The sequence below is a fragment of the Musca autumnalis genome, unplaced genomic scaffold (genome assembly GCF_047663935.1).
Source record: "Musca autumnalis isolate F117 unplaced genomic scaffold, ASM4766393v1 scaffold_5, whole genome shotgun sequence".
NCBI classification, from domain to species: Eukaryota; Metazoa; Arthropoda; class Insecta; order Diptera; family Muscidae; genus Musca; species Musca autumnalis.
In genome coordinates this window covers 34,265,153-34,278,605 of record NW_027412088.1, presented here as the reverse complement: position 1 = coordinate 34,278,605, position 13,453 = coordinate 34,265,153, and the positions used below count along the sequence as shown (strand labels likewise).

The window sequence follows — 13,453 nt, the reverse complement described above, 5'->3', positions numbered from 1 at the left end:
TTGAACTTCACCATTTTAGGAGATTTGTAAATATATAGTTCTTCTAAATAGGGGAGATACCGTGCCGCCTTCGAATTTCATGCCACGGATCATTCCACAAAATTTCATGAAAATCCATTCGTTAGTTTTCTAGATATAACATACTTAAAAACTGTCCGTGGTCGGGACTTCGGGCACCGGGAAAGAACATTTGATCGGGAGCGCAACCTCTCGAAAATTAATTTGCAAGCCGATGCATTGATAATTTTAGCAAATATAGCGTTTATAAACAATAGGCCTCCGAAATTCATCAACAAATATATAGGATTTTGGACCACGGGACATTCCTGAACATTTTCTGAGAATTTCATGAAACTAGGTTTAGTAGTTTTCAAAAAATAATGTATAGAAAAAAGTGGTCGTGGTCATCACATTTAAAAAGCTTCAAAACCCTGCGGCACCTACTAAAATGTCTATTGTGCAAGATAACTCGAAATAATGGTTTTAGACCCCAAGTATGTTTGGACGAAATCAGTTTCAAACAATTTGGAGTAGATTTAGCAATGTCCGTCCGCCTGTCTGTCTGTTCGTCTAGCTGACTGGTGTGCACGATTACTCTCGAACGGATGAACCGATTTGGTCCAAAATTTGGCTTTCGTAATATTTCGTTCAAACTTAGTATAAGTTCGAAGATGGGTTATATCGGCCCACTCCTTCCGGTACCTCCAACACAAAAGTTCGAAAATATTCGGAAAAGTTGTGCGCACGACAACTCTTGAAGGGATTTGGCCCATACTTGGCACATCGTGAAATTTCTACAAAACATAGACGAGATTCCAATATGGACTCTATTGGTCCACTCCTTCGGGTACCTCCCACACAAAATTTCGGAAAAATTCAGTTTAGGACCTGCTCTCGGATCGTTTTGATTTTTGTTGTAGCAACTTGTATTCGTTGCCTCCATTACGGAGGTACAAGTTTTATTTTGGGCAAGTCCATACATACCTGAGAAAATAGCCTTAAAGGTGCAAAAAAACTCCTATGACACCGTCTGTAGTGGTTGGAGCGCAAGATAACTCTCGAACGGATCTGCCGATTCGGTCCAAAATTTGGCCTTCGTAATATTTTGTCCAAACTTAGTTTATGTTCGAATATCGGCCCAATCCTGCAGGTACCTCCCCCACAAAAGTTCAAATTTGTTCAGAAAAATTGTGCGCACGATAACTTTTGAAGGGAGTGATCGATTTGGTCCACACTTTACACGTCATAATATATCTACCAGATGTATGTCAGGCTTGAATGTGGACTATATTTTTCCACTCCTTCGGGTACCGCCCACACAAAATTCAGGATTAGTTCACTTAAAGACCTGCTCTCGAATCAATTTGATTTCTGTTGAAGCCTCACTTACGATGGTAGAAGTTTTTTCAGGGGCAAGTCGTCTTGAGAAAACAGCCCGAAAGTTTTAAACCCATGGCACCATATGTAGTGGCTGGAGAGCGCGATAACTTGCATTCGCTGCCTCATTTGCAACGGTAAAAGTTTTTTCAAGGGCAAGTCCCTACTTCTAGAGAAAACAGCCCGAAAGGTGTAAAAACCCCTATGGTCTCTCGAACTGATCAACAGATTTGGTCCAAAAAATGAGCTTCGTCATTTTTGGTCCAAACTTAGTTTCAGTTCGAAAATGGACAATACCGGTACACAACTTCCGCTACTTCCCCCCAACATTTAAAAATGTCACTAAAATCGTATGTACGATTTGGATCTCCTAATATTTTGTTCAAATTTAGTTTATATTCTAAAAGGGCCCATATCGCTCCTCTCCTTAGGGTACCTCCCCCACAACATTTGTGTCTAAGTGCAGTTTAGGGTCTGTTCGATGATCCTTTGGTAATGTAGAATGTGGTCCTGTTTACAGCGACATTATGTTTTCCGTGGATACTTCCATAATGGACTATGTCGGTCCATTCCTTTAAGTACCTCCTCCGCAATACTTTTGAACCTTAATCCTAATCCACATTTTTGTCGGCAAGTTCAAATGTCTAAAAAGGGCCACAAAGTTCTGAAAAGACCCTAAATAAATTCGATCTGTCCGTACATGAAGCTTTCAATTCACATTGGCTGAGAGTATATCTCTGTCGGCAAAGACGACTGATACTTTTTTACTTGTTTTTGTTGTAATATCCCCAACAACATAAAGAAATTTTTGACAAAACATATTCAAAATTTTACGATGCCACTACCTGGGTAATTGTGCCATGGTTTAACGTAATTTAATATTTCGAGTCCTTTATGAAGAAGTTTGTTTACTGAAAATGTTTGGTATATGTCAATGATTTGGTATAGCCCCACATTACGATACCTACATATTTTAAAGCAAACTCCAGATACAAAATCAGCATATTTTATATACGGCATAATTATTGTGTTTGGGTTTCTTTTTTTTTTTTTTTTTGGTCAGTGGCTGAGGGTATATCTCCGTCAGCACAGCTGAGTGGTACTTTCTTATATTTTATTTATAAAGCTATATCATTTTTAAAGAAATAGGTGAAGTACACCGCCCCCTCCGAAATTCAACTGAATTTGTAGCACTGTTCCCTGGCAATTTCAGGAAAATCGGTTCAGTCGTTTTTTGTAGAAAAGGTAAAAATTGAAAATTGAAAAAAATTGCGTAAATGTGGGCGTGGACAAATTTTCTTTGCATAAAAACCTAAGTCGAGTTATGTGCGAACATTTATCTTGATTATAAAAACACATTTTATCAGAAAGCATCAACTTTTTCACAGAGGCAGTAGGCATTTGGTCTATTTATAATTTTTTTTCTTAAATTCAATTATGCCTACTGCTGATTGGAGAGCGTGATAGTCTATAAATATGTTTTATAATTAAATATTTGTACAGAAAAAAAAACAGAAGCACCACAGGTTATTGAAAAAAACAGTGTACCACCTCTTCCGCTTCTGGTTGTTGTTTTTTTTTCGCATGGAAACTTTTACAGCGCACATCTGGTTTTGAGGCAACTTCACGACCACATGTTATGGTTGGAGAACAAACACAAAAAAATCAATAGCCTCTCTCGTATTTACGTGTGGATGTTTTCCCTCGTTGTGTATCTGAGGATGTGTTTTCAATTTCCGTTTCCTATGTTTCGTTCAATATCAAATGAATTTTTGGCCAGAGGCCAATGTCACGCAGAATCAAATGTAATGTAATTTAAAAGCTTAATTTTATTTAAAGCTTGTAACATTTTTTTCGCTCTGCTTCTTGTTTGAAAAATTTAATACCAAGCCCTTCAGATGATGTTAAGGGATTATTTTATTTTAATTATGAACTTTGAGTAGAATTTTTAATTACGAAAATTTAATAAAATAGACCTTTAATTCCTTTAAACAAATATAAACAAAAGCTATTGTCTGGCATGATATTAATTTTTACCCATTTTGTTGTTGTTTTATTTGGTTTACAGCTTTTCATTTGTATTCCAACAAAACCGAAGATGAACGCATCGAAGACGATACCTTGGCTGTAAAATATGAAGATGGTCGCTGGTCTAAACCCTATTATGATTGTGGTGGTGGCAATATTTGGATGCTGACCTACACGGTGCCCTTTTTTGGCTACGAAAACGGCACGTATCATTTCAAGTAAGTCTAAAGAAATTTTCAATTTTTTGAGGGGTTAAAGGGCAATTTTTGTGGTGATTAAACAAGGAAAATATTTACCGTTGCCGCCTGGGTCAGACTGCAGTTTGCCTTGTTTTAATTATGTAAATGTTTTTATTTCACTTTTAAACAAAAATATAACAAACAAACAGAATTTTCTTTTCCACTCGTGTAGGCAATAAAGCTCTTTGTTGCTTTAGAATAAAACAAGAAACAAAGACCAATTTACAATAAAATACAAACGCATAGCATAAAAATGGGTCTAATTTAGGATACAGCTAGGCCTGAACCAATTATATACCAATTCTTGACCATAAAATGTGCTTAAGAAGAGAATCATAAGGTCTTCTTTGTAGAAAACAAATGACACTTTAAGAATGAAAATCGTCAGCTCCTCTTATATAACAGGAGACCACGACCATTTGGACCATTTTGGATAAAGAAGCCACTGTTGTGATCTGAGAAGTTGGTCATGGGGACTCCTTATATACAGACTTATTAAAAAAAAACATTGTTCCACAACATCCTATACGGGACAAGGGAGACTTCTCTCATATCAATGAGTGCACCCCGATTCATATTTAGCTCAATGATATGGCACCTACTGTTTATCGCCGAGTCCGAACGGCGTATCTTAAGACACCACTTGTGGAGAAGTTTTTCAAGGCTGAAATACTCAGGAAATGTCGCCAACATTACTGAGGGGTATTTTGACACCGTTGAAAAATGTTTGATGTTGCTGGGCCGAGGAATTAAACCCCCGACCTTCTGCGTGCAAGGGGGGCGTGCATACCATTGCACCACGGTGGCACCCACAGACTTATTTTACAAAATTAAATATAAAGTCTTCTTTAATGAAGGAGACCATGCCTTCTTTTCTAATAGTTAAGACCTGTTTCTTCCTTAGAAAATGCCATAAGCTCTTCTCCCATAAAGAAGACTATAAATACTTTTTCTATACTGAAAACAATGAGTCTTCATTAGCAAAGCGATTTTATAAGAAACACTTGTTGTATTCTGCAAAAACTCCTTGTAGTCCTTGATAAGAAGACCTTCTGGTCTTCTTTAAGAAGACCTTGTGGTCTTTTATAAGAATACCTTGCGGTCTTCTATAAGAAGACTTTAGATTTTTGTTCTTCTATAAGAAGACATTGTGGTCTTCTATAAGAAGACCTTGTCGTTTTCTATAAGAATACCATGTGGTCTTCTATAAGAATACCATGGGGTCTTCTATAAGAAGACCTTGTGGTCTTCTATAAGACGACCTTGTGGTCTTCTATAAGAAGACCTTGTGGTCTTCTATAAGAAGTCCTTGTGGTCTTATATAATAAGACCTTGTGGTCTTTTATAAGAAGGCAATATGGTCTTCTATAAGCAGACCTTGTGGTCTGCTATAAGAAAACCTTGTGGTCTTCTATAAGAAGACCATGGGGTCTTCTATAAGACGATCTTGTGGTCTGCTATAAGAAGACCTTGTGGTCTTCTATAAGAAGACCTTGTGGTCTTTTATAAGAATACCTTGTGGTCTTCTATAAAAAGATCTTGTGGTCTTATATAAGAAGACCTAGTGGTCTTATATAAGAAGACCTTGTGGTCTTTTATAAGAAGGCAATGTGGTTTTCTGTAAGCAGACCTTGTGGTCTGCTATAAGAAGACCTTGTGGTCTTCTATAAGAAGACCTTTTGGTCTTCTATATGAAGACCTTGTGGTCTTCTATATGAAGACCTTGTGGTCTTCTATATGAAGACCATGTGGTCTTCTATAAGAAGACCTGGTGATCTTCTAAAAGAAGACCTTGTGGTTTTCTATAGGAAGACCTTGTGGTCTTCTATATGAGGACCTTGTGGTCTTCTATATGAAGCATTGTGGTCTTCTATATGAAGACCTTGTGGCCTTCTATAAGAAGACATTGTGGCCTTCTATAAAAAGACCTTGTGGTCTTCTATAAGAAGACCTTGTGGTCTTCTATAAGAAGACCTTGTGGTCTTCTATAAGAAGACCTTGTGGTCTTCTGTAAGAAGACCTTGTGGTCTTCTGTAAGAACCCCTTGTGGTCTTCTATAAGAAGACCTTGTGGTCTTCTATAAGAAGACCTTGTGTTCTTCTATAAGAAGACCTTGTCGTCTTCTATAAGAAGACCTTGTGGTCTTCTATAAGAAGACCTTGTGGTCTTCTATAAGAAGACCTTGTGGTCTTCTATAGAAAGACCTTGCGGTGTTCTATAAGAAGACCTTGTGATCTTCTATAAGAAGACCTTGTTGTCTTCTTTAAGAAGACCTTGTGGTCTTTTATAAGAAGGCATTGTGGTCTACAATAAGAAGACCATGCGGTCTTCTATAAGAAGACCTTGTGGTCTTCTATAAGAAGACCTTGTGGTCTTCTATAAGAAGACCTTTTGGTCTTCTATAAGAAGACCATGCGGTCTTCTATAAGAAGACCTTGTGGTCTTCTACACGACGACCTTGTATTCATCTATAAGAAGACCTTGAGGTCTTCTATAAGAAGACATTTTGGTCTTCTATAAGAATACCTTGTGGTCTTCTATAAGAAGACATTTTGGTCTTCTATAAGAAGAACTTGTGGTCTTCTATAAGAATACCTTGTGATCTTCTATAAGAAGACCTTGTGGTCTTCTATAAGAACACCTTGTGGTCTTCTGTAAGAACACCTTGTGGTCTTCTATAAGAACACCTTGTGGTCTTCTATAAGAACACCTTGTGGTCTTCTAACTTCCATCTACTATACAGTAGACGCCCCAATTTGCCATATACTCTACAGTAGACGCCCCAATGGGTCATCTACTATACAGTAGACGCCCCAATGGGCCATATACTCTACAGTAAACGCCCCAATGGGTCATATACTATACAGTAGACGCCCCAATGGGCCATCTACTATACAGTAGACGCCCCAATGGACCATCTACTATACAGTAGACGCCCCAATGGACCATCTACTATACAGTAGACGCCCCAATGGACCATCTACTATACAGTAGACGCCCCAATTAGATGCCCCAATGGACCATATACTCTACAGTAGACGCCTCAATGCGCCATCTACTCTACAGTAGACGCCCCAGTGGGCCATCTACTCTACAGTAGAAGCCACAGTGGGCCATCACTCTACAGTAGACGCCCCAGTGGGGCATCTACTCTACAGTAGACGCCCCAACGGGCCATCTACTCTACAGTAGACGCCCCAATGGGCCATCTACTATACAGTAGACGCCCCAATGGGCCATCTACTATACAGTAGACGCCCCTATGGTCCATCTACTATACAGTAGACGCCCCAATGGTCCATCTACTATACAGTAGACGCCCCAATGGCCCATCTACTATACAGTAGACGCCCCAATGGTCCATCTACTATACAGTAGACGCCCCAATGGTCCATCTACTATATAGTAGACGCCCCAATGCTTCATCTAGTATACAGTAGACGCCCCAATGGTCCATCTACTATACAGTAGACGCCCCAATGGTCCATCTACTATACAGCAGATGCCCCAATGGTCCATCTACTATACAGTAGACGACCCAATGGTCCATCTACTATACAGTAGACGCCACAATGGGCCATCCACTATAAAGTAGACGCCCCAATGGGCCATCCACTATACAGTAGACGCCCCAATGGGTCATCTACTATACAGTAGACGCCCCAATGGGCCATCTCCTATACAGTAGACGCCCCAATGGGCCATCTCCTATACAGTAGACGCCCCAATGGGTCATCTGCTATACAGTAGACGCCCCATCTAATATACAGTACAAACATAATTTCTTCCGCAATTCCTTTTATCGATACTTTCGACATTTGCGAAAAGCTGTCTTCAATACAAGAATATTCAACCTTGTTTTTTTACAATTTACGTCACTCTGTTTGTTATGTGAATGCATTCATATCGGATTACATGCAAACATAATTGAAGCATAATATTTATTTCTTTTGAGATTTTCTTTTTTTCTCTTCTCCCTTCCTTCATTTCCGATGCATCTTTGCCCAAGACTTCCTCATTGCAGTGGCGTGAATATTTCCTTTCATAAAGCGGAAGTTAAAGGAAAAATGCCACAAATTAAAATAACAATCTGTTGTGGGTAGGTAGTAGAGTCCGGATGGATGTTACTTGTTCGGTGTGGTTTCTTTTGATCGTAAATGATTGAATTTATTGGAAAAAAATCTTTATTAAAACTTACCTCATTGCCTATTTATATAAATACAATCTGAAATTAATTCAAGGCAATCATTAAATATGGCGGTTAATATGAATGGTCTGTCTCTTTGGTTGGCCATTTAATCTCATGACCTGAAAAGAGCTGCTTAACCAATCAAGAGTATTAATTGAAATTATTATGAAGGAACTGCTGAATGGTGAATAAGCAATGAATGAAAGTTAAAGAAATTATAAGTCAATGTATTTTTCCACATTGTTTATTTAAAATGAAGGAATTGATTGCAAGCAAAACGAGGGGCGGCTGTTGGGCTATTGTACCATTGAACCAGGAACTTTTATGTATTAACTCAACTAGCATTGATAACAGATACTTAGTGCAAGGATGTCTGCCCACAAGATAGTTGAAGGAGCCTTTAAGATAATCACATACTGATTTCTGCTGGCCATCATCATCCTTGATAGCAGCCAATATAGAATGAAAGGTATTCAATAAATTTCTCTTATTATTATAAGCTTATATTTATGTTTACAGGCAAGGTTGGTGTGTACACTTTGTCTCGATAACAAATAAGGGGTCAGTAGACGCCCCAATGGGTCATCTACTGTACAGTAGACGCCCCAGTGGATCATCTACTGTACAGTAGACGCCCCAGTGGGTCATCTACCCTACAAAAGACGCCCCAGTGGGTCATGTACGCCCCAGTGGGACGCCCCAGTGGGTCATCTACCCTACAGTAGACGCCCCGGTGGGTGATCTACTCTACAGTAGACGCCCCAGTGGGTGATCTACTCTACAGTGGACGCCCCAGTGGGTGATCTACTCTACCGTAGACGCCCCAGTGGGTGATCTACTCTACAGTAGACGCCCCAGTGGGTGATCTACTATACAGTAGATGCCCCAGTGGGTGATCTACTATACAGTAGATGCCCCAGTGGGTCATCTACTCTACCGTAGACGCCCCAGTGGGTCATCTACTCTACCGTAGACGCCCCAGTGGGTCATCTACTCTACAGTAGACGCTCCAGTGGGTCATCTGCTCTACAGTAGACGCCATAGTGGGTCATCTACTCTACAGTAGACGCCCCAATGGGTCATCTACTCTACAGTGAACGCCCCAATGGGTCATCTACTCTACAGTAGGCGCCCCAATGTGTCATCTACTCTACAGTAGACGCCCCAGTGGGTTATCTACTCTACAGTAGGCGCCCCAGTGGGTCATCTACTCTACAGTAAACGCCCCAGTGGGTCATCTACTCTGCAGTAGACTGGGTCATCTACTCTACAGTAGACTGTGACATCTACTCTACAGTAGACTGTGTCGTCTACTCTACAGTAGAGGCCCCAGTGTGTCATCTACTCTATAGTAGACGCCCCAGTGGGTCATCTACTCTACAGTAGACGCCCCAGTGGGTCATCTACTCTACAGTAGACGCCCCAGTGGGTCATCTACTCTACAGTAGACGCCCCAGTGGGTCATCTACTCTACAGTAGACGCCCCAGTGGGTCATCTGCTCTACAGTAGACGCCCCAGTGGGTCATCTACTCTACAGTAGACGCCCCAGTGGGCCATCTACTCTACAGTAGACGCCCCAGTGGGTCATCTAATCTACAGTAGACGCCTCAGGGCGTCATCTACTCCACAGTTGGACATCTACTCTACTCTACAGTAGACTGTGACATCTACTCTACAGTAGACTGTGTCATCTACTCTACAGTAGAGGCCCCATTGTGTCATCTACTCTATAGTAGACGCCCCAGAGGGTCATCTACTCTACAGTAGACGCCCAATGGGTCATCAACTTTACAGTAGACGCCCCAGTGGGTCATCTACTCCACAGAAGACGCCCCAGTGGGTCATCTACTTCACAGAAGACGCCCCAGTGGGTCATCTACTCCACATTAGACGCCCCGGTAGGTAATCTACTCCACAGTAGACGCCCCAGTGGGTCATCTACTCCACAGTAGACGCCCCAGTGGGTCATATACTCCACAGAAGACGCCCCAGTGGGTCATCTACTCCACAGAAGACGCCCCAGTGGGTCATCTACTCCTCATTAGACGTCCCAGTGGGTCACCTACTCCACAGTAGACGCCCCAGTAGGTAATTTACTCCACAGTAGACGCCCCAGTGGGTCATCTACTCCACAGTAGACGCCCCAGTGGGTCATCTGCTCTACACTAGACGCCCCGGTGGGTCATCTACTCCACAGTAGACGCCCCAGTGGGTTATCTACTCCACAGTAGGGGCCCCAGTCTCTCATCTTCTAAACAGTAGACGCCTTAGTGGGTCATCTACTCTATAGTAGAAGCCCCATTGGGTCATCTACTCTACAGTAGGCGCCCCAGTGGGTCATCTGCTCTATACTAGACGCCCCAGTCTGTCATCTACTCTACAGTAGACGTCCCAGTGGGTCATCTACTCTACAGTAGCCGCCCCAGTGGGTCATATACTCTACAGTAGACGCCCCAGTGGGTCATCTACTCTACAGTAGACGTCCCAGTGGGTCATCAACTCTACAGTAGAAGCCCCAGTGGGTCATCAACTCTACAGTAGACGCCCCAGTGGGTCATCAACTCTACAGTAGACGCCCCAGTGGGTCATCCACTCTACAGTAGACGCCCCAGTGGGTCATCTACTCTACAGTAGACGCCCCAGTGGGTCATCTACTCCACAGTAGACGTCCCAATGGGTCATCTACTCCACAGTAGACGCCCCAGTGGGTCATCTACTCTACAGTAGACGCCCCAATGGGTCATCTACTCTACAATAGACGCCCCACTGGGTCATCTTCTCTACAGTATACGCCCGCTGGGTCATCTGCTCTACAGTAGACGCCCCAATGGGTTACCTACTCTACAGTAGACGCCCCAGTGGGTCATCTACTCTGCTGTGGACGCCCCAGTGGGCCATCTACTCTACAGTGGACGCCCCAGGTGGGCCATATACTCTACAGTGGACGCCCCAGTGGGCCATATACTCTACAGTGGACGCCCCAGTGGGTCATCTACTCTGCAGTTGACGCCCCAGTGGGCCATCTAGTCTACAGTAGACGCCCCAGTTCTCCATTAAAGATCTCAAAAAGACCACAAGCAATCTTCTGTTGTCTACAAAAAATCGCACCAGGTCTTCTGTTGCGTTTAGAAGACCGTAAGGAATCTACAGTTGTCTGTAGGATGCCCTAATAAGTAGTTTGTTTTCTACACAATAGCTCAATAAACATAGAAGACCGTAATAGGTCCAATGTTAGTTATAGAAGATCTCAAGAGGTCTTCTGCAGGTGTTCTGAATACCGCAGTTGCTCTTCTGTTACTGTTGTCTATAAAAGACCGCACTTCCTCATTTTCATGCTCTGGATAATTGTTAACATTTTCATTTTATAAACATTATCCTAATTGTATATATATTGTATGTATGTATGTATCACCATCCCGATATAAAAAGTATTACTTAACTCTTGCTCAGGAACTTTTTCGAACTTCTCAAACAAGCTAAGATAAACGAAATAACAATTACAGAGTTTTCTTTTTAAGTGGGTTTTTCTCCAACTTCCTTGTTTACCAATGCCGATAGCACTTATGTATGTGTGTGTGTTTTGGTGTGTTAAAGGATCTCTTTCGCAGAAAATGCTTTTCCCACACACACCTACAGCTACACTTTTACTTACATTGTAGTTTTAAGAAGCTTACATGCATGTCATGCAATCTGATGCGTCCGTTTGAAAGAAGAGGAAGAGGAAGAAAACAAAAAAGTTTTGGATGTTTATGTTTCAAATTAAATTAAGCGTTAAATAAAAAGCACACACACACAACCACCAAAACAGTTAACAAAACAAGAGGTAACTTTTATTTTTGCCCACAAAAGCGGAAGCAGAACCAAACAAAAGCTTTGTTATGTTTTTCAAGGATTCTCTACGTTTGTTCGTCGGTTGTGGCAAACAATTCACTTTACATTGTTTATTTGTAAGGAATGCATGTGTGGGTGTTTGTATGTGTATGTGAATGTGTAAAACGACAACGGCAATGTATAGAAGAGTGCCTGCCATTTCCGTTTGAAGTGCTGAAAACATAACAAAATTTTATGACTTGTTTGGCTATTGTTTTTGTGCAGCAGAAAAAACCCAACCTCAGGCGGTAGAAAATACTGAAGTGAACGAAAACAATTAAAGCCTTTGACAGAAGTTGTTCTTACGTTTCTTTTTTTTCAACATTTTTGTAATTGTGCTTATTAGAAAGAGAGGAAATGTAGTTGGCAAACAATGTACAACTATTAGTTGAATAGCTTTTAATTTTTTGAAACAAATACGAATAGTTAATGAGCAAATGTTGTATTTCTCCGTTGCACAATTAGAGGTACTCATTTACAAAAATAAATAAATAAATTTAAATAAACTTTGTACCGAACTATTCAACTGACAGATCCAATCAAGACAGTCTAGAAAAATAAAATTATCCTTTTTGGTCGGAATTCTTGCAACATTGCACCCATTTTTAGGAATGTATGGAGAAATTTGTTAATAGAGACTACACAAAGACACAACATAAACATAAGGGTAGAAAGGACATTCGACTTAAATATGCACTGCGAATAAGCAGTAAGTAACGAACAAATGTCCGTCACTCTTTTGAAAGTTATCGTGGTCAGCAGCATTAAGTTGATCACCGTAGAAGTCTTAAGATCTTTTGGCTCATTATCTGACAAAATGTGTACACAAAGTCTACCTACGATAAAATTGAGAAAATCATTCCTGAACAGCTCTAATATCGAAAATCCAGAGGTAAACAGGACCACAACGAACAGCATCGGTATTAGGCCGGGCGATTTGAAAACCTTAATGGGCCCTTCGCGATTCACAGTGCCATTTTTCGAAAAGTTTGCACCTTCTCAAGGCCAAAACTGCCTGCAGGAGCGTTCCAATGATTTTGCGATATATTAGAGAGTTTTTAATTACAGCCTTGGATACAATTTTTGTCCTTGTGTTGGTTTATGCCAAAATGTCTAAAAAATGTGGATAAAAAACTTAAAGTCAAAATCGGGAGGTTCGATTTTCACCGTAGACCTATGCTCTAGTGGACTTTTTTGCTCTGTTCAATCCCAGGAATCAGAAACGCGAAGGGCCCATTAAGGTTTTTTCCTTCCATACAAATCGCCCCGGCATAATCGGTATACATTTCCAAAGTATCTTCGAACAGACCCTAAACTGCACTTAGACATAAATGTTGAACTTTTGTAGGGGAGGTACCCTAAGGAGAGGACCGCTATGGGCCATTTTAGAAGTTAAATTAAACTTGGACAATATATTAGGAGATCCGAAGTTTGGACCAAATTGGTTACTCCGTTCAAGAGACATTGTACATACAATTGTAGTGAAATTTTTTAAATATTGAGGAGAAGTCCGGATGACGATAGCCAAATTTTGGACTAAATCGGTTGATCAGTTCGAGAGTTATGGTGCTCTCCAGCCACTACATATAGTGCCAGAGGGGGTTTTTTACACCTTTCGGGCTCTTTACTCAAGAAGTATGGACTTCCCCTGAAAAAAGTTTTACCGTCGTAATTGTGGCAGCAGATGGAAGTTGCTCCTACAAAAATCAAAGGAATTCGAGAGCAGGTCCTAAAATGAACTCATCCGAA

At 41.0% G+C, this 13,453-nt stretch overlaps 1 protein-coding gene across 1 annotated transcript in view; it reads left to right on the top strand.

Annotated features, from left to right (window-relative positions):
• Nucleotides 1-13,453, top strand: part of LOC141404594 (uncharacterized) — a 597,851-nt gene that overhangs the window by 330,506 nt on the left and 253,892 nt on the right. The window contains exon 4 of the mRNA XM_073988048.1: nt 3,446-3,623. Coding sequence (XP_073844149.1) covers nt 3,446-3,623 — 178 coding nt within the window. The remainder of the gene's footprint in view (nt 1-3,445; nt 3,624-13,453) is intronic.